The 24,975-nt window shown below is 44.8% G+C and overlaps 1 protein-coding gene and 1 non-coding gene across 6 annotated transcripts in view; both read left to right on the forward strand.

Moving 5' to 3' along the window:
* Positions 1-24,975, forward strand: part of LOC126535674 (uncharacterized) — a 372,872-nt gene that overhangs the window by 277,840 nt on the left and 70,057 nt on the right. For 4 of the 5 annotated variants that reach the window (XM_055073269.2, XM_050182479.3, XM_055073268.2 and 1 more), the window contains exons 14-17: positions 2,987-3,144; positions 6,349-6,529; positions 11,169-11,276; positions 22,559-22,659. In XM_055073269.2, the coding sequence (XP_054929244.1) occupies positions 2,987-3,144; positions 6,349-6,529; positions 11,169-11,276; positions 22,559-22,659 (548 nt within the window). Of the gene's footprint in view, positions 1-2,986; positions 3,145-6,348; positions 6,530-11,168; positions 11,277-12,236; positions 12,595-22,558; positions 22,660-24,975 lie in introns of those variants that run through there. The other variant, XM_050182480.3, reaches the window with a different exon arrangement.
* Positions 19,256-19,330, forward strand: TRNAS-GGA (transfer RNA serine (anticodon GGA)). The gene has a single exon. It is a non-coding gene; the product is annotated as a tRNA-Ser (tRNA).

Genomic DNA, 24,975 nt, shown 5'->3' on the forward strand with positions numbered 1-24,975 from the left:
TTTTGTTCTTTGGGAACTAAAGCTATCATCATTAATGGCTCATACCCCCATAAGCATTCATACTCCTGTAAGCAAGCAAAAAATGCAATGGCTCATAGCCCCGTAAGGTAGAGGCTACAAGTACTCAGCAAAGTGAAGCGAACAGTGCCTAAATTCTTTCTAATCATGCATACAACAAACAGATGATGATGAAGCAACATTTACTGGGCCTGAAATAAATCGGTGGTGCATGCAGGCACCAGACGGGGTGGTTCCCTAGTTACGGGACCCATATGTTCCGAGCAGCTCCTGGCCTCTGTCCGTCAGTGCGAGCTGAATCGGTAGGGCGGGGCTGGATAACAAGGTCTCCCATCGCTCAAGGGGTTGGGGATTGGGGGCATTGGTGGGAAGGGGAGGAGGGGGGTCTTGAGTTCTGTGCACTCTGCCAAGATGTGTGGCAGGGTGCCCTTTTCTCTTCTGCAAAAAGGACAGAGCATGTCATATTCCGCAGGGTACATGCGCTTCATCAGTACGGGATGTGCAAGCGATCCCGCCTGCTCTCAATGCAGGATCGTCTGTTGTTACTTGGTGAGTTTGGGGTGCGGTTCTGGCAGTCTGCACACTTCCTCTCGGTACATCCGGTTATTGTCCCGAAAGCTGGTAACCGGGTGCGGTAGCATCTCTTCTTTATTTGTATTTGAGAATGTCCAACTCGATTTGCAATTTTTTTCGAAGACATATTATTTGCTGTGCATTTTACTAACCCCTCCCTTCTATTCTCTTTTTTGAGTAACGTAAACACTACTCCTTAGTTTACAAATTGCATTAAGTCGTTTTTAAAAATTTTTTTCATATGCTTACTGGAGAGTGACAGCATTGGGCGATATAGTTTCAGCCTGTCTTGACATAAAACATAGTTCTGTATCAATCAGGTAATTTTGCAAAGGCACTCAGGGAAAACCTGGAAAACTCAGGAAATTTGGAAATGTCAACTTGGTAAACACCCTGATTTTGTATTTACCGTGTTACTATCTTAGTTTGCTACCAATTTATCATGATATTTATTTTTTTATTTATTTATTTATTTATTTATTTATTTATTTATTTATTCAGGTACCTACAGTGCCCGTTGAAGGCATTTTTGTAGGGGGGATACAGCTGCAAAACATACATCGTCATGCAGATGACACTGTGTAAATAACAAACGACAAACAATAAAAATACGACGCATTCCAATACTGAGCAAACTGATAGCAAAAGAATCATGAAAGCAAGAAAGACGTAAAGATTGTCATATGATTAAAACTTCTTTCTGGGCGAGTTGGTGCATACTTGACATAAAAATTGTTACAGCGCAATCACATGCAACCACAAGTAAGAAGGACGGGACACAAGCGCTGACTGTCAACTAAATTTTATTGATGGAAAACGCATACCTTATATAAGGGAAAAGGCAGAAGTGAAGGGGGAAGGGAGTGATACAATGCGTATACAAAAAATTCGAAAACGCACAGCAACACCAGCACAAAAATTTAGTTCAATAAAAGTTAATTCAACAAAGGAGTGACAGAGCATTTTCAAAAGAAGATTGCGAGGCTGACAACTTCTTCTGGCAATTCATTCCAGTGATGCACTGTTTTGGGAAAAACTGAGTTTTTAAAGACATTTATATGGCACCGGTATTCTTGAACCTTTAAAGAATGATCTAAATGGGATGATATATAGCTGGGGGCTTTCATGCATGACTCTTTAGACAAACCTGTTGCGCCTATAAAAATATTGTAAAATAGCTTAAGTCTAAGGTATTTGTGTCTGTCTTGCAATAGAGGCCAGCCCAAATTTTTGCACATCTGAGAGCTGCTTTTTGTGAAATCATAGTTTGCGGACACAAACCTTGCTGCTCGTCTTTGAATTCGTTCAAGTTCGCTGATAAGTGTTTTTGTTTCAGGGTCCCAAGTCGCACAACCATATTGTAAGATGGGACGCCCGTTTGTCAAGTGGAGTGTCTCCTTCAAATCAGCAGGGGCCTGCTTGAAATTGCGTTTTAGAAAGTTTAACACACGGCTAGCTTTGGCAGCAATATGGTTTACGTGGTTGTTCCAAGAAAGGTTGTTTGCGAAGATAACACCCAAGTACTTGTAATTCTTAACAAATGATAAGTTTTTGTCGCTTAAAGAGTACTGGGTAGGTAATGGATGCTTTTTATTTGTAAATTGCAAAACTTTACATTTCGAAAAATTTAATGTCATGTTCCATGTTTTGCACCATGCCAAGACAGAGTCGAGGTCACTTTGCAATTCATAAGAATTGCTTGCACATGTGACGTCACGGTAAATGCAACAATCGTCAGCATACAATTTAACCCGACTGGAAATCCAGTCAACTACATCATTGATAAATATTAAAAAAAGAAGAGGGCCCGAAACTGATCCCTGGGGAACACTCGATAAGACTGCAATATCAGATGAACTTGCGCCTTCAAGAATAATGCGTTGCTTTCTACCGACGAGGTATGCTTCGAGCCATTTCAGCAGGGTGGGTGGAACTTTGAGGGTAGACAGTTTCAGTAATAATAAATTATGTGCGACAGAATCAAAAGCTTTCTGAAAATCCAAAAATATGCAGTCGCGGACGTAGTGCAATTGCGCTACGTCCGTCCACGTCCTGTCCTTTACTTAATATCGTCTGTGTAAGACTGAGCGCAATATAAACACGAATATTGTAAACCCTAGCGAAAACTGTATAATCAAAAGCCTTTGTACTTAAAGATTCGAACTGCTTTTATTTGTTTCCTTTTCTCATTTGCTGTAGCCCACTCCCCTCTTTAATGGATTTGGCCCAGAGAGTAATTATAAATAAATAAATAAATAAATAAATAAATCATTCTTTTGACGAGATAAAATTTCTCCGGGCTCTTGACTTCCGGTGCTACATGACGACACAGGCTGGCCTGGACTGCATAATAACTGAACTGTGAACTCTTTTGAGCATCCCTCTGTTTGCGCAGGTGCTGGATAAAGATAGCCTGGACCCTGTGTTGTCTCGCAACGGCCAACTGGAGGCAGTGCAGCTGGTCGTGCTGGAGGTTAACCCGCTGCAGCTTGTGTGCCTCGCTGGGGCTTTCCCTCGCCTCCGAAGCCTGTCTGCTACGATCACCCGGAAAGGGTGAGACCCCCATGTGCTCAAATCCACATTGCCTCGACCTGTTGCACATCGAAACCCCGACCACGTAGCATCCACATCAAACTGCGAAACACTGAAATAACCTTAATTTGCTGTAGTACTATAATTCTATACAATTCGAACCCACTTATAACAATAATCAAGTGGCAGGAAAATCCCATTGTTATCACCCATAGTCGGTACAATAAAACCTCGGTTATTCAAGTTTCACTAGGCCGAAAAAATTGGCCGAACTAACCGAATGTCGAATTATTGAAGGTATCAAGAAAATAAAAATGTTTTCGCAATTTATATCGGACAATAGCAAATGACAGCAAATAGCGCAACCTCACTGCTGCGCGACAGCCTCGTCTAGTGCACTGCCGGGTCATGCATACAAATACATATGTTGCACTGGTCTTACGCTACATTTATTTCATTGTTCTTACATGAGCTCTGTAGAAACAGTACATTTATTCTGTTGCTTTTACATTTGGGCTTTAGCAATAAAACTCGGCAGAACCCATCTTACAACAATACCTTGATTTGGGCGAGTTGGTTCATCGTGACTGTTTTCATACAAAAGTGCTAAAGACGAAGCGCCAGTGCTGTCGTGTGTGTTACTTTGACTTTGTCTTCGTCTTTAGTGCTTTTTTATAAAAACCCATCTCACGATGACTGTCAGCGGTTTATTGTTCCCGTAGACCGGGATGCGGTCTGATTGATTAGATTGGGGTGGATACAAGCTTGTTGCTTAAGCTTCCATATTTTATTCTATGGTTGCCAACAGAGTATTTCTATTTGGCTAAATGCTGTTGATAGGCACTACCCTAGGCACTAGCCTATTTTATGTCCACTGCAGGACGAAGGCCTCTCCCTGCGATCTCCAATTACCCCTCTCCTGCAATCGATTCCAACTAGCACTAGCAAATTTCGTATACCACCTAGTCTTCTGCCATCCTCTACTGCGCTTCCCTTCACTTGGTACCCATTCTGTCACCCTAATGGTTCATCGGTTATCTAATCTGCGCTTTACATGACCTGCCCAGTGTCATCTTTTTCTCTTAATGTCTATTAGAATATCGTCTCTGCCCATTTGCTCTCTGATCCAAACCACTATCTTTCTGTCTCTTAAAGTTATGCCTAGCATTCTTCGTTCCATCACTCTTTGCGCGGTCCTTAACTTGTTCTCAAGCTTCTTTGTCAGTCTCCAAGTCTCTTCCCCATATGTCAACACTGGTAAAATGCACTGATTATGCATATTATTGTACAATTGATTTAGTTCGCACATCCTTTATGGTGGTTTCTGAGAAACGCCTACAGGCTTCCTTTCTAGTTTCATGCTACAGTAGGGTTTATGACAATTTTTCCTTGGTATGAATTTTGCTCGCCTAGCAGGCTTCCAAAGAACTAATTTGCCGTAACCTAATAGTGTTCTGCAGAGCCAAATAAAGCATACCTTTTCTTTGTCTGCCTGTATTTCACTCATGTTGGCATTTACCAAGCTGCGCCAAGACGCATATTTACTGCTCCACCATTCACGCTCCAAGCTTGCTCCACAGTGAACATCAGGCGTCTGATGTTCGTTTACTGGCGTGCAATTCCTACATTCGTCCGTTGTTGGAATATGCCGTAATTATTTGGGACCCATTCACTTTAACCAATATTAAAAAACTGGAACGTGTGCAGCACAAGGTAGTTAGGTTTGTTTTTAGTTCATACGGCCGCGCGTCTGTTGGTGAGCTCGTAAGGCGCAGTGGATTACCCCCGGTGACTGTGCGCAACCGTATCTGTCGATTAAAGTTCCTCTTTCAACTTGTAAACGACCATTATAATGTTAACACTTCGAAGTTCTTTACTTACTCATCAGGTTATAACACGAGACGAAGGCATGCTTTATCGATAACCCCCATCAACGCACGGAATAACTGGTTCAAATATTCTTTTTTTCCTAGGACAATAACAGACTGGAATAATCTTAATTCTCATATTGTTACCCAGAATTCCTTATCAATGTTTGAAAAATGCTTGCAAATGTTATGAATTCGTGTGCGTTATCTGCTTGTATGTTTTTTTTTTCTTGTATGTTATGTATTCTTCACCAATGTCTGAAAATGCCTGCATATGTGATGGATTTGTATGTGTTTACATGCTTGTATATTTCTATGTATACCCACCCTGCTATGATCTGATTTCAGATCGCAGTATCTATAAATAAATCAATAAATAAATAAATAAAATTTGCTGCTCCGAGAGCTTCTCCAAAGCTTCCTTGGCTGCTTTCATCTCTATTGTCAGGGTTAAATGGACATATCCCATATAAACATGTTCAGTGAGCCTTATTTTCCAACAAAAGAGCTGCTTCGTACTTTCTAACATGTCAGATCAGAATCTACAGAACACGGGTAATCAATGTTTGTAACGAATTTCATGTTCTCACTGATATTGTCCACGACTGTACTGCTGAAAGTAATACAGGATATAACAGCTGGAGTGCTACCATTAGTTTTATACTGATAAATATTTTCTGTCATAATGAACTCACCTGCGGACTGAAATCTGCACTTATGAATGGTATAAAATCTTCAGGCACAGGGTATTCAAGAGTGACCTTACATCTTTGTGAGCAGTCCATTCATAGGCTGTGTTCTAATATTCACCGTAAATGGCAAAGTAGAGCACTAAGCAGACAGCAGCCATATTAAGTCTCGTTCCAATTGTAACAGAGCTGTCAAAAAAGAGCTTCGCGAAGACAGTATCAAAGTCGTAAGCGATACAAGCTGCTCTGTTATCCAAACAACATGGTGGCTGAGCAGGCGGCTTGGAAACTTAACAGGAAGGCCGTCTGCACACAAGAAAACATAGCCGCACTTTCCTATGTAATGGAAAGTGCGACCTAATGTAGTGCTTACGCCTAATGTAAGCTACGTTGTGTTATTTATAGTCCGCACATGCAAAGTGTCCAAATACAGCCATAATATGTGGTTTTATTAGCTTTTTCTTGTTGCCACGAGGTGGTTTCATGTTCCAGAGTATCCCAGATGTTTTCGGATGCATTCTATTACTTGGGCTCGAAGCTGTCTCTTTTAGCTGTCTACGTGGACTGTCTCCAATGCTTTCCAACATTGGAACACATTCAGAGTGTAGCTTCCCTTCGTTGTGCATAAACATGGAGTGTCATTGACTTGAAAGGGCCCTCTCTGCTAGGGGCGGGGCAGTGGGCCGAGAGACACAGCACCATCCGGCATCCCTGGGTGGCCTGTCGGAGCTGCTATGCGTGGCAGGCCTGGAGAGGCTGGAGCTGCGTGGAGCCCATGGCTTGGCTCTCCTCCCCTTGACCATGCCGGCACACAACCTGGCCCAGCGGTGCCAGAATCTGCGAGCACTGGTGAGGGAAGCCATCTGGTGCCTCTGGCTGTGTTTCTTTTTTCTCTTTTGCCATCGTGTTTTTACTGTTAACAGTACTGCTACAATAATACCCACTGGATGTGTGTAGTATTTTGAGTAATGAATAATGGCAAAGCCCAGGGAGATGTGGTATTGAGCTAGTTTTCTAACAGTGTTGCCGAGATGTAAGCTTTGGCACAACTAGACCTAGGGTAAAACCGACATTCTCTGGCCAATGACAGGTAGTCTGACTCAATGTTCAGTGAACACAAGAGCAAATGTGGCAATTATTAGTGTTGTGCTGCTAGCGCCACCGGCTACTAGTGCCACCTACTGCTGCGAGCAGAAGAGGGAGTGACGAGAACAGGGCTGGGGAGTTTGGATGAGGCAATAAACAGTTTGTTTTGTGTTCGCTGTAAGCTTGGGTCACGGCTCCACTCCTTCCGGCTACATGCGACAAACTGGCGACGAAGATGCACCGAACCGCATGAACAACCATGCCTACTTTTGGTAGGATTGAAGCGTTCGAGGGAGAAGGCGACGCTTGGCCTGCTTACGCGCGTTCAAGAGTTCTTCGAAGCCAATGACGCTGTGCCAGCAAAGAAAAGGTCAATATTCTTGAGCTGCTGCAGGCCTCGTACCTATGCACTACTTCGCAACCTTTTTAAGCCGGAAACGCCCCAAGGTAAAACGCTCGACGAGATACTGGCCGTACTTGGCAGGCACTACGCCCCCACCCCATCCATCGTTGTGCAACAGTTTCGCTTCAATTCAAGGGGGCGTTCCAAAGGAGAAGCAGTCAGCGACTTTGTTGCAGCCCTGAAGTGTTCGTCTGAACACTGCAATTATGGAACCGAACTCAAGAACATGCTGAGAGACCGAATAGTATAACCAACGCAGCAGTTCAGACGCAGCTACTCGAGAGTTCTGACCTCACATTCGAGGACGCAGTGAAAACTGCCCTGGCGATGGAAGCCGCTAAAAAGGATGCCGGTGAACTGTGTCAGGCAACTGCAACTAGTTTACCGGGTTTGCCTATTCACCGGGTAGCGTCTGCGACTAAGAGCATGGCGTGTTACCACTGCAGCGACAGAAGTTATTTAGCGTCGCAATGTAGACACAGCAAGTCGCAGTGTCACTACTGTAAGAAAGTGGGGCCCTTGGTGGTCGTCTGCAACTCACGGAAGGCCAACACATTTGCGAAGGAAAACACATCTGCTGTGAGGACTGTTCCAACACGATCAACATGTACTGCACAGGTAAACACTGTTGACGACACCAACGTGCTTCATGTTCCTCGCGACGTTTTTGACATGTGGCACCTAAGCGGTGAACTGACTGTGCCGCCCTTCCTCGTCACCGTGGAAATGTTCCAAAAGCCATTTCTGATAGAGTTGAAGACCGGTGCAAGTGTCTCTGTAATGCCAGTAGACAAGTTTCAACGTGCCTTTCCAGAAGTGAGTCTAGAACATTCAAACGTATTTTTACGCAGGTTTAGTGGGGAGCTTGAGCAAGTCAAGGGCAAGGCAAACGTTTGCATCGGATACAAGGGGCACGAACGGGTCCTTTTGTTGTACCTCACGAGCGGCACTGCTCCAACGTTGCTCGGGCGCAACTGGTTCCAAGCTTTGGGCATTGGCGTCGAAGGATTCAAACAGATTAACCAAGTTAATGATGTCAGCGAACTGATTGCTCCTTTTCCTGAAGTGTTTGCAGAGGGCATTGGCACGTTCAAGGGATTTTCCACCAAAATTCTTGTGCCTCCAGATGCAGTGCTGAAATTCTGCAAACTGCGCCCACTTCCGTTCGCGTTGGTGGACCTCATAACACAGGAGACCCTGAGGTTGCAGTGTGAGAACATTCTCGTTTCTGTGAAGACAGCCAAATGGGCAGCGCCGATTGTGCCAGTTCAGAAAAAGAATGGCACAATAAGAATTTGCGGCGATTTTAAGCAAACAGTCAATGCTGTGTTGCTCATGGAAACCTACCCAGTTTTGCGGGCTGAAGAGCTCTGGGCAGCCATGTCGGGAGGTCAGAAGTTTACCAAACTTGACCTGCGAGACGCCTACCAGCAGATATCTTTGGATGTAGAAAGCAGGGAATTTGTGACCATCAACACACACATGGATCTCTTCCAGTATACACGCTTACCTTTTGGTGTCTCTGCTGCACCTGCTATCTTTCAGCGAGGGGTGGAAAATCTGCTTCGTGGTGTGCCGAAAACAGCTGTGTGCTTTGACGATATTGTTATTACAGGCATCGATGACAAAGACCACTGACGATTGTCTTGCAGAAACTTCGGGAAGTGGGCCTTAGGTTGAAGCTGGAGAAGTGCGTTTTCTTCGCTCCCGAAGTGGAATATTTGGGCCACGTTATATGCAAGCAAAGTCTAAAGCCCAACCCCGAGAAGGTAGAGGCCATCATCAATGCACCAGAGCCACAGAATCTGAAGGAGCCTCAAAGCTATCTTGGCCGGCTTAATTTCTACAGACGGTTTTTGTCAAACATCTCAGCAAGACTGTGTCCCTTGCATCAGCTGCTTCTTGAAGGGGAAAGGTGGAGCTGGGGGAAAGAGCAACAGCAAGCATTCATCTCAAGTAAAGGGCTCTTGTCAGATGCACCTGTTCTGGTCCACTACTGTTCTGAGAAACCCTATGGTGTTGGTGCAGTCTTGGCACAGACCGAAGCAGATGGAACCGAAAGACCTGTAGCTTTTGCTTCACATACTATGCTTGCTGCTGAGCAGAACTATAGTCAAACTGACAAGGAAGGTCTTGCTTTGGTGTTCGGTGTCCACAAATTTCATCACTACTTGTGGGAAAGGCCGTTCACCGCTGTAACAGACCACCAGCCATTGCTAGGACTCTGGCCCAAGTCAAGGTGTACCAAGCCAGGCATCACCGAGAGTCCTCAGGTGGGCACTCACACTATCAAGCTATCAATTCAAGCTCGTCTACAAGCCAGGCAGTATGTTAGGCCATGCTGATGGACTCAGCCGGCTACCTCTTCCCGCAACTGAGGTTCATGACTCTACGCCTGCCAATGTCTTCATGTTAGAACAAGCATACCCTGATGTCCTGTCACCTGCAGTCGTAAGACATGCTACAGCAAGGGATCCCATGCTGTCACAAGTGGCTGAGGCTGTCCTGACTGGTAGTCCTTTTTCGGAAGGAGGAGACTGGGGCCCTTATGCTATGAGGACCAATGAACTTAGTCTGCATGAAGGATGCCGCTTGTGGGGAGCCCGTGTCATCATTCCTAAGTCCCTGCAATCACAAGTACTTAAGCTTTTGCATGCTGGCCACCCTGGAATTGAGAAATCAAAGATGATTGCTAGGTTCCATGTGTGGTGGGCTGGAATCAACAATGACATGACGAACCAGGTGCGGAACTGTCCTATATGCCAAGCGCACCAGAAGTCTGGCCGGAGGATACCAGTTATGCCATGGCCATTTCCTGACAAGCCATGGTCCAGGATTCATGTTTATTTTGGAGGTTCATTCATGGGACACTACTTTCCAAGTGGGTAGAAGTTCATCCTGTTCCATCACTATCTGCAGAGGCCACGATCTCTGTGTTCAGGACTGCCTTTTCTCAACATGGTCTGCCAGACAGACATCATTGTTTCTGACAATGGGCCCGAATTCACCAGCAGCCAGTACACTGACTTCCTGAACAGGAATGGCATCTGTCGCATGCTGGTGCCTCCATATCACCCTGCTTCCAACGGGGCTGCAGAGTGGGTAGTACAGACTATCAAAGATAAACTGAAGAAAAGCACACCGGGTGAATTCAGGACACAAGTGGCCAGGGTGCTCTTCCACTACGCCTCATAAAGTAACAGGCCGTGCATCATGCAAGTTGCTCATGGGAAGAAGAATCAAGACACCCCTGGATGTCATGCACCCAAGTCTTCTATCATCTGTTCAAATGAAGCAGGTAAAGCAAAAACTGCATGCGGACAAGGGTTGCCGCAGTGCGCCAATAATGAACTCGGGTGCCCCAGTGTTTACCAGCAACTTCCGATCGGGTCCACCATGGGTACCTGCTTCTGTCCTACGAGCTGCGCTTCACCTGAGGTTGTATTACCAGATGGAACTGTGTGGCACAGGACCACATTCGCCCTAACCTTGTATAGCCACCACCATCTGCAAACACTGTGCCTCTACATCAGCCAGCTGAGCAACAGAGCCTGTGGAGCCTGCAGGAGCTGCTGAGCCAGAACAGCCACAAAGTCAGCCACACAACAGAACTGGGCTGCCAGCAGCAGTCGTGCTATCGGGAGAAAGCTCTGTTGCACTGCGAAAAGGTGCCCGCACAAGACACCCTGTGAACCGGTATCCTCCATGACAAGAACTAAAGGGGGAGGAGTGTAGCAATTGTTAGTGTTGTGCTGCTAGCGCCACCGGCTACTAGCACCACCTACTACTGTGAGCAGAAGAGGGAGTGACGAGAGCAGGGCTGGGGAGTTTGGATGAGGCAATAAACATTTTGTTTTGTGTTCGCTGTAAGCTCGCGTCTCGGCTCCACTTCTTCCGGCTACATGTGATTTACCTAACATGTGATGACCTAGCATTGGGGGTTCCTTGGAAGAGCTATGACACTTGATGCGATCTCATCTGTCTCCTGCGTACTTGCAGTCTCTGGTGACAGTGCAGAACATGACCCCAGCTGTGGTGTTCCTTGTCAGCCTCCTGCATGGCCTAGAAGAGCTGCACTTGGGTGACTGCATCAACTGGTCTGAAATGGTGAGCTTAAAAGAATAATGTCCTTCTTAGCATGCTCCAGAGAGAGCCAAAGAAATTGCTCGAGTCACTTTACTTCATTTCCTTAACAACCCTGTTCAGTGTATTACATAAACATGTACTTAGGTAAAAGCAGGTGGCTGCGGTGAAATTCAATCGAAACAGGTTCCAAAATTTCTGAGTGACATGATGGCGGTAACATTGCAAGGAAAGTTGTTTCAGTCCTCAGTTCCCAAGGAAAAAATGAAGCTTGAAATGTGACGGTTTGTGTGCGAGGATGAGCAAGCTGCAGTTGATGGCTGGTGGTGTTATGTGTGTGAAGAACATGGAATAATGTAAGGAGGGTGATTAAGTGAGCTGTAAAAGAATTTCTGATAGAAAAAGAGCATGGAAATACGGCAACGAAAAAAAAAGGTGTCAAGCCAAATTCTGCTTTTAACAGTGAATGCTGACGTCATACGAATAGGAAGAATGAATGAATGCAGTCACGTGATTCAGTACCGATTTGAGTGCATTGAAGGTATATGACAAAATAAAGCCATACGCTGACCAAATAAAACTTTAAAAAGCAAGCTGTTTCGGCTTCCATATGGTAGCCTTGTTCGCAATGGGGCAAATTTAGTAGAATTGCCTGTTTAAGTAAGTTTTAGCATGTGACGCAAGCACCACCTGTAAGACGGGGCGAGGGTTCCTTCATTTCGATTGAGCCTGTGTCTTGTTGATTGTATCTCGAGGGACTCCAGGTAGAAGTGCAAATTCCAGTTTCTTTCCTGGCTAATTACACTAGCGTTCACCCAGTCTATATTGTGCTTAGTTGTTGCTCCATGCTCTGCCAAAGCATTTGACACCACTCTTTTCTTGTGCACATTATTATGGTGTTGGTGCAGCTGCTGTTTAAGGTCTCCCTAATATATTGCAATCCACACTGGAGATGTTGTATAAACAACGCCATTCTTTCCGTAGCTTCACTTGCAAGTGCGTGCCTCAGTTTGCACACAAGAGCCACCTCAACGGCTTCGTGACGACTCTGAGATCGTCATTGTACCTGCTGACAAGGCCACAGTTTCTCCTGGATACGTCCATCTTCAAAAAAAATGTGCTGGATCTGCTTGAGGACCAGGACATTTGCATCTGGCTCACCTTGGACCCTACCTTGAGGGCACAGAAGGAACTGCGGAGACTCCTAGCAGATGTGTCCCACTTTGTTTCTCCTGAGCACAGTTCCCTCAATTAGTCACTTCTTTGACACAACGGTGTGTACCCTCTGCACTTTATGGCTTACCGAAGATACATAAACTGGATGTCCCTCTGCTGTCCATATTGGACTTTACAGATTAATTAATCGTTAACGCCTCCCATTGGGCACTCACGGGAAGATTACAAATGAAGCTGTGCAGGGTGATATGGCCTGGACAAGTTTTGAAGTGAGGGGAGCTCGCAGTAAAATTAATTATGAAGAACGACTGAGGAATATGGAAGAAAATAAGTGGGCTTGGAGAGAGTTCAGGTATTTGTACAGGAATAACATTGATTCACAGTGGAGGAAAAGAAATAGGAAGCTTACCAGCAAGTATGCGGCCTGTATGGTGAGCATCACAGCAACAAGGAACGTAAAGCGGAAAATCATAGAGGCTGATATAATCTCATGGGTGGCAGCAATGGAAAAGAAACCTGCCATGAGTAACTACTTAAGAGGAAAAAATGAAATCAGGAATGAAACAATTTATCATAACTCAGAGGGAAGCTCATTACCTTTTGAAGCGAGATCAGGATGTATTAGAACACGCACTTATAAAGCGAGATTCAACATGGAAGAAGGATGTGCTTGCTGTGGCAAATCTTGGGAAATGATGGAGTATCTTTTATTAGAATGTGAAGGTGTCTGCCCAGCAGTTGATTTAGGCACCTCTGGCCTCGTCAGCCTTTGGGTTGAGTAAGAGCAGCAGGAAAATAAACATGTCCGCAATAGAGATTAGTTAGAGGCGATTGCAAGATTGGTGGAAGTAGGGAAACGACAAACAACAGTGGCGTACAAACGCACAATGCGCAGTAGGGGATCAGAAAATTTGGTTGTGGGAGTTCATAGTCTTTCTTTTTTTTTTTTATTGTTTAACCTAGGTAGGACATTAAGCAGCAAGAGCTTGGTGGTGCAACCCACCGCCTCATTCCAAAGGGGATACTCGTAACATCCATCCAGAGTGGCGGATTCACTGCTGCAGCTGCTTTTTGGTCAAGTGGCGTAGACCATTCGAGCATCCTGCGACATCGCGTGGAAGTTGAATTCTCTGCTACTTGCAGTTTGTGCGTGTTTCATGAGCCAGCAAAACCAGTGCAGCATTACACGATAACGAAACTACGGAAACATGAAAGTGTAGGTGACACGCAGTCGAGTGAAAACAAAACCTTTCGTCCGTCCATGTCGTTCTTTTTTCTAAAAATGAAATAGAACTGGACAAATAGCATTTTATTTCATCTTATAATTCAATACTAAGATGCTCTTTGCATCGGCTGGTTGAGTACTAGTGACAGAAGTTAACTGAGGAGTGCTTTCGTCATTGGGAAAGTGCTTGAATGTCCCGGGGGAGTCTCTAACCATGTCCTGCATTTACCTCAATTTCTCGATTATTAAGGCTCTAATCCCGATAATATTCACGCCTTAAATATTCTCAAGCACTAATCCGTCATTCTAGCTTGATTTATTAAAGTGGAAAGTTGGGCGAGTTGGTGTACATTCATAATGGGAACAGCGCGAACAAGACGACGACGTAGTGAAAGGACACAGGACGAGCGCTGACTCACAACTACGTTTACTGAAACACACATCAGGTATAATTGTGCCTTCCTCGATTGACCATGTGATCACCTGTGTCGCTTATATACCTGATGTGTGTTTCAGCAAACGTAGTTGTGAGTCAGCGCTCGTCCTGTGTCCTTTCGTTCTAGCTTGACTTAACATTTGCCTTTAGTGTCCCTTTAAGTGGCAACCTGGAAATGAAAACATTTTTTTAATTATTTATGGGAATAAATTGATGAAATTTGGCATGCAGGGTGACTTATGCTGATATCGTAACTGAAGTTAGTTTTGTGCTATTTATTATAGTTTTCGAGTTACAATTGATAGCCTCTAATGGTAATTTATTTATTTATTTATTTATTTATTTATTTATTTACAAATACTGCAATCCCGTTACGGGTTTCTTGCAGGATGGGGATACATCATTATGACATGATTAGCAGGGCTAACAAAAGAAAAATTACATGTGCTAGTAAAAAGACAATACAGATATCATGAAATAAAAGATACGCTTCGAGTACAACTGAATCAATGCATCTACTGCTAGTGCAAATATAACAGCGAAAAATAAGGAAATTACACAATATGGGACATAAACAAATTCAGGGATGGCTGCAACACCACATCGTTGGACAGCTGATTCCCTTCATTTATGACCCTGGGAAAAAATTAGTATTTAAAGCAATTTTCATTTAATTATTTCATTAAGTAAATTAATTAATTTCCCAAGTTAATTAATTAATTACACATAAGTTTGCCAAGATTTTTACATGTGCATGTTCGCAAAGGCCCATTCTATTCAGTAAAGCTATTAGTTTATTTTAAAATGCCAAAATGAGCACAAAAATAGTTTTTTAGCTTTCCTGTGCATATTGTCTTACTAACAACTTCTGCAAAAAAACATAAATTGTTTTATGAGCTGCACTTAAAAATGAACAGCTTTATTACACTGATCAATGTTCCAGGATCTTAGTGCAAAAGACAGAATAATTTTGTCTTCATTCATTGTGAAATGGCACTGGGATGACTGAAAGCAACTGCATAAGAAATGAAAGCTGAGAAAACGTAGCTCAAAGCTTCATTTGTTGTAAACATTCAAATATTTACATTTACTTTGAGCACCTAAAACCCGCCTGAGATGTAGTCCTTTGCCTGTGAGGACACATTTACTTTACATTTTGATGTCGTTTTTTTGCGTTCTTGCAGCAGTTTCGTGCACCTTAGTTGCCTTTTTGATCATCGTGCAACCATCCATCATGCAGAGGCAGATGAGTGGGCATTCAAAACGTCTGCTCTTGTCTCTTATTGCACAACCTTATTAGTGAGAGTTGGAGCTGAAATCCGCAGTTGAATATTCAACGCGACTTCTCCTCCGCCGATGTCGTGTTGCCGTCACGACCACACGGGGACGCGCCGTCACCATCGCTCGCGGATGCGCCTTCAACCTCACTCGAGGATGCGCCTTCAACCTCACTCGCAATGTTCTGTGGTCGCATACTGCACGTGGGCACACCTTCCCAGTCGCCCATGTGTGCCGGTCGTGCCTCGTCAACAAGCTCGGCGGCATACGCTTCTATGAGTAGTTTCCTCCCTCTTTTCCACGCCTTTCATGGTCTTCTGCACATGTGGGCCGTTCGGAACTTGATTCCTTTGGGGCTCATGACGGAAAAGGCTGCTATGATCGTCATCATGTTGATCGGAACGCACAGCTGGCTGCTGCACAGATGCGTGCGACAGAGGTTCGTCAGCAATTCAAATCTACAATAGCCAATAGGAACTCGCCCTGTGCCCCACAAGACTGCTGCGCCCAATTGCAATGCCGCATTTGCCTTTTTTCGCTCGCATTTGCTGGTTTATTTTTTGGTGGAGAAATGCGTCACTCGGCTATCTTTAACCCCGATCTCTCCTCTTGACGATGATACCAAGATGGCGGCACTGCATCAACGGATAGCCGGGCGATCAAGGGTGCGATGGGGCCTTTTGAAGCCAAATATTTTTCACAGTTTTTGATGATAGCACTCTAGAAAAGTGCTGTTTCCTCTATTTCTATTGTGTATTTTGTTATAATGTTTGACCACGTGGTAAATAAAGGTCTCTGGATCGCGAAAAAATAAATAAATCAGAAAATTGAAAATTTTGACAATTTGACTGCTTCACCCCTTAGATGAAGGCGAGCGTGGACACTTATGGTAATTTCATGCTTCTAATTAAATGTGAGTCAGCAGGAGGTTATGTTCACCCGCATGAGTCTGCAGCGACTGTGGGTATTTATTGATCTCATGGGTGTCCTGTTGAATTTACATTCCACACTTTGAGAGCCTGAAGGCTGTGATTTAATGATCCTCACTCTGTATACGGCGTTTCTTTTGTGATATGTGTGCAAAATTAACAGGTCATTCACACTACTTTTCTCTGTTATCCCGCTTGTGATAAATATGCATAACATTGTGTTGTTCTTTCAGAGCATAGCAGTGTGAGAAGTGTTAGGTTATGTTAAACTGTTAGGTTTAGCATCCAGAAGCTGAAAAGTGGACAATGAAGGACACTGTGGTGGAGGCCTCCGTATTTATTTTCGCCATCTGGTGTTCTTGACTGCGCACCCTAAGCACGGTACATGAGCATTTCTTGCGTTAAATCTCTGGGAGTGCAGCAGCCGTGGCCAGGAATCGAACCCATGGCCTCGTGCTAAACAACGCAACGCTGTATAGCTACCGAGCGTACCGAGTAAAGGTACGTCCTCACTTGCGGAAATAAGTGCGCGCAATGCGGCGTGCCTAAAGATGCGCACCACGAAAGGCGCTTTCGCAGCAAGAATTTTCTGCCACAGGAGGATGGGTCCCAAACCGATTTCTTTTGGAGTGCTGCATTTCCGCAAACCAAAGCGAGCCAATCACAGGTGCTAAACTCATCACGTGGGCGGTGAGGTCATTGTTCTCGCCGGCAACGACTGAAATGCGCAGGAATTCGCGCAGGCTCCCAAGTCATCTTGAGAGAAGGCGATCGCCTGCCCACCGCTACTGCCGCTCTCCGCAAACATGCAGTGATGTGTCCTTCGAAACACGGCGCTTGTTTTTAAGCACGCCGCCTTGGGATCGCTTATTTCCTCAAGTGAGGACGTACCTTAATCGGAGCAAATGTGAAATGAAAGCAATGAGTTCCAATATGAGTCTGTTGATACAACTCACTTTCTGCTAACCTTTTCCTTAATTTTTTTTATTGCTCATGTTTATAACTCTCAAACAGTATATCTCTACTTCCTGATCTTACGAAAAAATTAAGCCCCTGGGACTGACAAGCACTGCTTACACGTGCGGGCTCTTGTCTATTTTGCATTTTTACGATCGCTTGAAAGAATCAGCTGCAGCTTCTCACTTCACTCCCTTTCTCCGCTCCCTTCTGCGGCCAACACACTCCCATTTTTTAACATTTAGACTTTTGTCGTCATACTCTATACTCATCCACTTAGAAATTTCGTGGCTCTGTGTTTTCATCGAGCATCCTCGGTGACTGTTGCTTCTACAATGACAAGTCACATTGTTGAAACGCTGGCTCGAGAGACATCCCTCCTTCAACCAGTGCTGATCTTCTCGCGTGAAACAAATAAAGAAGCGGTCACGTGCAACGTCAGTAGCATGCAGCTTAACAAAGCGATAAGCAGAGGAGACGGTTGTGACGACCTGTGAAAACTCGCCTTGCTCCGGTAGGGGAATGGCTTCGGCAGAGAAACTTGACGTGGTCTTTTGTATCGCCTAGGAAACAAACTGGAAGTCACACCTGTACCTGGAGTCCCTCGAGATACGATCAACAGGACACGTGCTCCATCAAAACGAAGGAACCCTCCCCCCATGCTACACGTGGTGCTTGCGTCACATGCTAAAACCTACTTAAGCAGGCACTTCTATTTTTTCGCCCCATTGTGAACAAGGCTTCCGTATGGCAGTTGAAACGTCTTGCCTTTTAAAGTTTTATTTGGTCGGTGTGCGTCTTTTTTTGGTCTTGTTTTATCCCGACCAGACGGGCTTTTGCCGAACTCTTCATTACGTTGATGGTATATGTTTAGTGAGGGTTTCAAGTAGTAGCAGCGTCATTTGAGTTGAGGTTGGACAAATTATTTGTATTTGCGCGAGTAACTTGACATATTGCGGAGCATGACAAAGGTACAGTAAAAGCTTGTTAATTTGGATCTCGTGGGACCGGGAAAAATGTACGTATTATCCGAATGCCGAATTAACAAATGATCAGGAAAGAATACCTTTAAAATGCGGAAAAAAGTATATAGAGAAACTTCAAGATGCACAAACGAAAGACTAAAGGAACATAAACTTAGCGTCGAGCAGGCTAACAGGAATCTAGGTATCCATGTCAGGGATTGCCCCTCTAAAGCTTGCGCCGCAAAATTCAGACACTGTGAAGTGCTGAAGAAACACAATGACCAGCTGGTCCGGGAGATAATTGAGGCAGCCGAGATTACCAGACTTCGTGACCAATGTGTTGGCATGCCGTCCTTGTTACTGACAAAAAAAGAACTTGAGCTTTTGCACGTACAACCACTATCTTGAGTGCAAATAAAGAAAAAGTGCGTGTTTCGCATGATGTGCGATCACTTCACTGAGACACGTGCGGGCAATGGTTTAAGAAGCCATGTTTCTTTCGAATAAACGTTGAAAGTCGGTGCTTGTGGTGTCGCTTTCTCGTCTCGTGTCTCATCTACGTTTTGCGCTGTTAACACCAGGATGGAAAACCAACAAGCCCAAGCTGCTATTCTAGAAAAATAAACAAATTTAAAACATGTACTCGTCATTTTCAGATCGGTTTCTGCTCACTGTGGTGATGTGGACTCCATCGCTTCATTTTGGCTTACACTGCCAGTGCTGCTTTTTATTTGCTTGATGCTCTGTGTGCCTGGGGCAGTTGTCGGAATTAACCAGTGCCTAGTACCTTTGAACTGACAAGCGTTTGGTGCCATCAGCAGTGGCGGAACAGCTGCACCGAGAATGGCCCTTTGCGCCATCCTGCGCCAGGGCATGTGTAAGAGTGAAACCCTCCTTCCGTTCATACTTTGTAGCTAGCAAAACTGAAACCAAAACCAATAGCACGCTATCAGCATCATCATCTACGTCAAACGTCAGACACTTGCCTTTTTTTCGTTTTATCGACAAATTCGACTTCGCCCTGCCATCTGCTAGCCGCCTGGTTAGCTCAGATGGTAGAGTGGCTGCCCCGGAGAGGCAGTGGTCCCGGGTTCGAGTCCCGGACCAGGACAAATTTTTCTTAAACTGTGAGGCTTTTCTTTCGAGGAACCCGTATGAGTTTCAGTTGTAGCAATTGCTAAGAACGGGTAGATGTCTGATTTTTCCCTTTATTAATCATAGAAGAAAGTGGAGGCCCATTATAGAGTTTCTCACTATATTGGGGGCGAGCTCCACCACTGGAAAAGCTGGCACTGCCGTCAGCATGACGTGGTATGAGGGATCACGTGGACACGGGGGCCGCGTCGACTGCTTTGGAAGTGTCGGAGCGAGCAGAAGACAAAAGCTGAAAGTTCGACCGGCACTGCAGTTCTGAACAAGTGGGGAGGTTTTCCCGCTTCTGCTTGACAACACCTGCAATCCCTACGATGGGCTGCTGCTGGTAGGCTACATGGTAGGCTACTGCTCGGTGCTGATGTGCCAGAAGAGCCTGGTGTCAGCCTTCACACATACCCGCGGGACAAGAGGCTGCTTAAAGCATGAATTGTGAAACTTGCAACTGGCAAAACTCAGGTGTGCAGCAAGCACTTTCTTGGGGAAGATTTCTGCTACGGCATCAGGGCTTCAATGTTCAGTGAGTAGCAGAAAGCACACACTGAGATACTCATCCGTATACTACCTGGCTAATGTCATGAAACTTTGATCTATGAACTTGTTCATGCTTGATACTGGCAAGTTCACCGGAATGGAGAGGGAACGGTAAGAAGCACATTAAAAAAGGCATGACATATGCTCATGTTTGTGTTAGCGCCAAACAGTGAATGTACACTGGATTAAGAAAAAGAAGTAGCTGTACCTTGCTTGCTGAGAAGACCGATAAATATACATTGCGATGCAACTTGAGAAATAATGATATTGAAACGTTCAAGAATTTAGAAGAAAGCAAAAAAAGAACAATGATTCAATTGTCACGACGGCACATCGCAAGTCGCTATAGATGTCCGAAGTCCCTAGTTATAACGAACTTATTTTTGAACAGCTCTGATAGCGTCCACACAACAATGGTTGCTTAACTACTGTCACATACTCGTATGCTCTGGCCTAAAGCTCACGGCACAGTGAGAAAACGCACTCGCAGTGAAAGCAAAACATTGTGTGTGGACATGCATGCAGACGCGCAGTTGGTCGCTACGAACCGTGCGGTCACTGCATTGAGGCTTCATTCTATTATGCTTCATTTGGTTATACAGGCAGCCGTAAGAGCATATTTCACATAGTTTGCTCTCAGCGATTGCCTATCATTCACTCAAAAAACTGGTTTGGGGGACTTCATCGCACTTCCCGCGTGCAGTGGCCATTCACTGTAAGTATTCAGTAAAGAGATAGCGTCTGTAAACATTTCTATTCTTTCTGTTTGCCCAAGTTTATTATTTTGACAGTAAAGAACTTCTGTCGTTTGGAGAGTACTTACAGAAATGTCCAGAAGGTCAAAAGCGTAGCAGTTTGGGCGAGCTGGTACATCATGACTTTTTCAGGCTTATAGCGCAGCTCAGAACGAGCAAAAAGAAAGATGGAAGGGTATTTTAACAACACCTGCATACGGGCTAGATGGTGCATTGCAGATCGCTGGAAAGTAAGCGTACTGGAAAACACACACAACAGACGAGAAAGACACAGGACAGGCGCTAACTGACATCCATTTTATTTGCAGCCACGCCGGCAAATATAGGCAGAGAAGATGACATGCGCAATGCATAACAACAATGGAAAAAACGTAGTAACAAGGCAACCCAAATCATTAAAACTACAACACACATTCAAGAAACTAGATTCTGCCCTGAAGAGTTTCAGGCATATAGCTCACACATTTACCTCCCCTTTTACTGATATAAAAGGCTTCCAATAATTCACGCGCAGTCTTATCGCAACCTTTGCCTTGGATTCTTCACTCAGTCAGTCACTCAGTAGCGGTTCACACGCTGCGCAGTTGGCGCAGTGATCAGCCAAATTCGTCCCACGTCCCCTAATAGCCCTCAAATAATCCCAGTCATTAATGCAGCACCCAGTCTGACGTATGTAAGCCATCCCACAGGTCAATGGGATCTCGTACGTGACCCCTGTACAGCAGTCAACTGGTTGGCATGCTTTTTCCTGCATCTGCTCTGAGGGGTAGTGAAGGGGTAGCGGTCACCCTGTTCTCCGTTCCTTTTCATTACACGTTCCCTTTTGCTCGTTCTGAGCTGCGCTACAAGCTAAAAAATGCCCAGAAGGGCTCTCACATGGTGCTTTTATTGAGCGCCGACAGCCAAACCTATGAGGAGCGCGTCGCGGTATCCCTCATACTATGCAAGTGAGGTGCTTCCAACAGATTGTGACTGTGCAAGTCCTCGCTACCAATAGAGAGAAACTCTATCGGCCTGCCGGAGTTGTCCGGTTCGTCATTCGCACATTCTTCTCTGTCGGACGTCCAATGCAGTGCCACTGTACCGTCTTGCTGGCACTTTATTTTGGCGTTCACTGAACCCGCTCGCATGGTACCGCGGAGTTTGCCAAAGGAGAATGTCACATTTTGGGATTAAAGGTAAGCTTCTTGGATGGTTAGTTGTGATAGCGATGCTTTGCAAAAGTGCTGCTGCAATCAGAATCGCACATGGTGCATGGTTAAGAATGGTATTAGCGAATGAGGTCAAATGTGGCACACCGCGAGAGCCAGCACTACGATCGGTGTCACCATGTTCGTTGACACAAAACTTTTGTGTCGAATCGGGTCGCTGCGCTATTTGGATATAATAGAGCAGAGAAGCCTTGCGGTGAGCCTTTGCCCACATGCCGTGACTGTCGCACTGTGTTGCATCCTGGGATAATAAACACGCTTTTGTTCACAATCTGTCTTTGATGCCCTCTCTGTACCATATTGACGAACCTGGCCATAGTGCCCTCTGTGTTGCGGTGTGGAGGAGCATCATGTCCTTTCCTGACAACGCTTGCATGGTGAGCCTCGCGCAAACCTGTCTCTGTCTCCACAACATATTGACTCTATCAGTTAAAATTTGCATGGTATATGTTAAGTACATGTGTGTTGCACCCGGCACCAAAAGTGCTTGCTGCTGCGCCAAATCAGCCTTTTGCTTGTACCAGGACCTGTGCCGAAAGGTGAAATGGCTGTTCCACCACTGCATCAAATAATGCATACACTTGCCAGTACAAGAAAGCGAGTCTGAACTATCCAATTTTTCCTTATTTTACTGGATTGATGTATTGTTGACAACTCGTTGGGTGGTGCCATGCTTTCTTTACTGCAGTCATTTGTCAACATTGGGAGGCTGAAGCAACTTCGGCGGCTGACACTGGAGCGTGGTGAAGACAACGATGGTTTCCGATCGATGCTGCTGAGGTTGGACAAGTAAGCATCTGCTTTAACATAACAGCTTTTTGCAAAATACACTCGAACCTCATTATAGCGAAGTTGAAGGGAAGCTTTAACGACTGTGTTATATCCGTTACTTTGTTATATCCATTATAGCCATTTAATGCAATATATGCATAATAGGGTGCACAATTGTAAACATGCAAATAAGAAAACCACTTTGTGGCTCCCCGTATTGTTACATGTTGCATGCAATGAAATGTGAATGATACAACAAAGGAATCTTCAGCGTGTGCAACAAACAACTTGGCACCTGACGTGACAGCCTTTAGATGGCTGCCTTGTGTTCCAATTGTGATCTCATCCGCTTTCCACTTTGCTAATCGCGGTCCAGCAGCGCGTGGTACACTGCTTCTGCCGTGTGAGGCAGGCCAGCTTCGCCATGGCTCACTCAGCTGGTGGCCTCTGTGGCTGCAGCAGTTCAATCTCGGAGGCCGCGCCCAGCCCACACGGCGCTCCACACGAAAAGGAGAAGCAAACGCACGGCTCGGGCACGACCCTAGAGATTGTGCCGGGCAGATCTCTGAGGTAAAATTCTGCACTAAAACAGTATTAAATGTTGGTTACCAACTAGCCCGAACCAACGCATTGCTCTGAGGCAAGGCCATCGGTGCGCTGTAGAGAAATAGAGAAGTGAATGCACTAATATTTCCCACGACCGCACATAGCTGCGCAGTATGGCGCAGCTTGCACCGGCTTGCATGCAACCCATTAGTTGGCACCGGGGAGATCTCGGAGGCCATGCTCAGCTGCACCTGCCAGTGCTGCGTGCCGTGCAAAAGCGTGTGCACAAGACTCTTCGCCCCGCTTCTCGTGCAGCCAGGCATGTGCAAGAGAGAAGTGGAGACGCCAAGTTGCTTGTGCGTAGGTGCATGCGACAGTGAGAAAGACCAATGTTGCTCAACGACACATTCAACGCACCTGTTTTGAACTGACGTCGGCGAACGAGTGCTAAAACTCGCGGAACGCGATGTATAGGAGCATCACACTCGGGTTCTTTTTCTTTTTGTGTGTGTGTTTTGGAGACAGAGATATCCATTGGCAGGACAACTTAACTTCATTGAAACAAGGTTTTCAATACATGGATCACTGTGGGTATTTCAAAAGGAATTTCATTTAATTCGTTATATCCTGTATCATTATAACGACGTTCGACTGTTTGTCATGCACACAAGAGTGGCGCAAGGAAACAGGTTTCTCAGCAGACAAAAAAACATGTCCTAGCTGGGCATTGAACCTTTCCAGAGCAGTCTCTTTATTTATTTATTAACAAACCTACATTCGCCCTCAGGCATTGTTGTAGGGGGGTGTTATACGTGAGTATAAAGCAGAATGTTACAAGCACGGCATAAAAAAAAAAAATGTTTCGCGTAATTACAGCAGTGGACACAGATGACAGTAGAACCAGCAGGTGACAGCCGCACACTCAATGAAAACAGTTCAAGTCACGTTGCACATGTTCAGCAGCCTTGCGAAAATTATGGTTCTTGAAAAGTAAACTTGAAAAGGCACTGGTAAACACCAAAATTTTAGCAGCTAACACATTCGTGCGATCGAAACTTGAATACACAGCAGTTGTATGGGATCTTCATACCAAAAAGGACATCATGAATTTGGAACGTGTACAAAAGAAGGCCGTTGGATTTATATTTGGAAAATATAAAAGAGAGGATTCCCCATACGACTTATGCTTAGAAATAAAATCAGTTCACTGGAACACAGGCGTAAAGTTAGTCGTCTCCAGTTTTTACATGACATCATAAATGGAAAAATCGGGCTTCGAATGCCTCATTATGTAATGCCTCTTAATGCACCAAAAACAAGACATAGACACAACTTTTCCCTTGCGCTATTATTTGCTAAAACAAAATCTCACATAAATAGTTTTTATCCGCGTACTATAAACGAATGGAATTCTCTCCCTGTTGATGTACTTCAATCGGGGAACTTCACAAATGCGTTGGAAAACTATTTGACACATACAATAACACAACCATAAGCAGTATTTATCACTATTTTTCTCGTTTTTTATGTGAAAGTTCCTGTATTTTGTTATGTTTAGTGCCCAATTGTTGTTGCCACAGCGTTTTTATCCACATATAAATTCAAATGTGTAATTCTTTTTGTTGTAGTTACTGTGCTAAGGCAAGCATGTTGATTTTTGTAACATGGCTATGGGCTGCATCCTTTTCATGCACTGTTTATATATACATTTTTTTATTACTATCTTTGTTGCATTGTCCCTCCTACGTGGGCCAGTATGTTGGCCTGCAGTATAAATAAATAAATAAG

Source organism: Dermacentor andersoni, chromosome 7, assembly GCF_023375885.2.
Source record: "Dermacentor andersoni chromosome 7, qqDerAnde1_hic_scaffold, whole genome shotgun sequence".
NCBI classification, from domain to species: Eukaryota; Metazoa; Arthropoda; class Arachnida; order Ixodida; family Ixodidae; genus Dermacentor; species Dermacentor andersoni.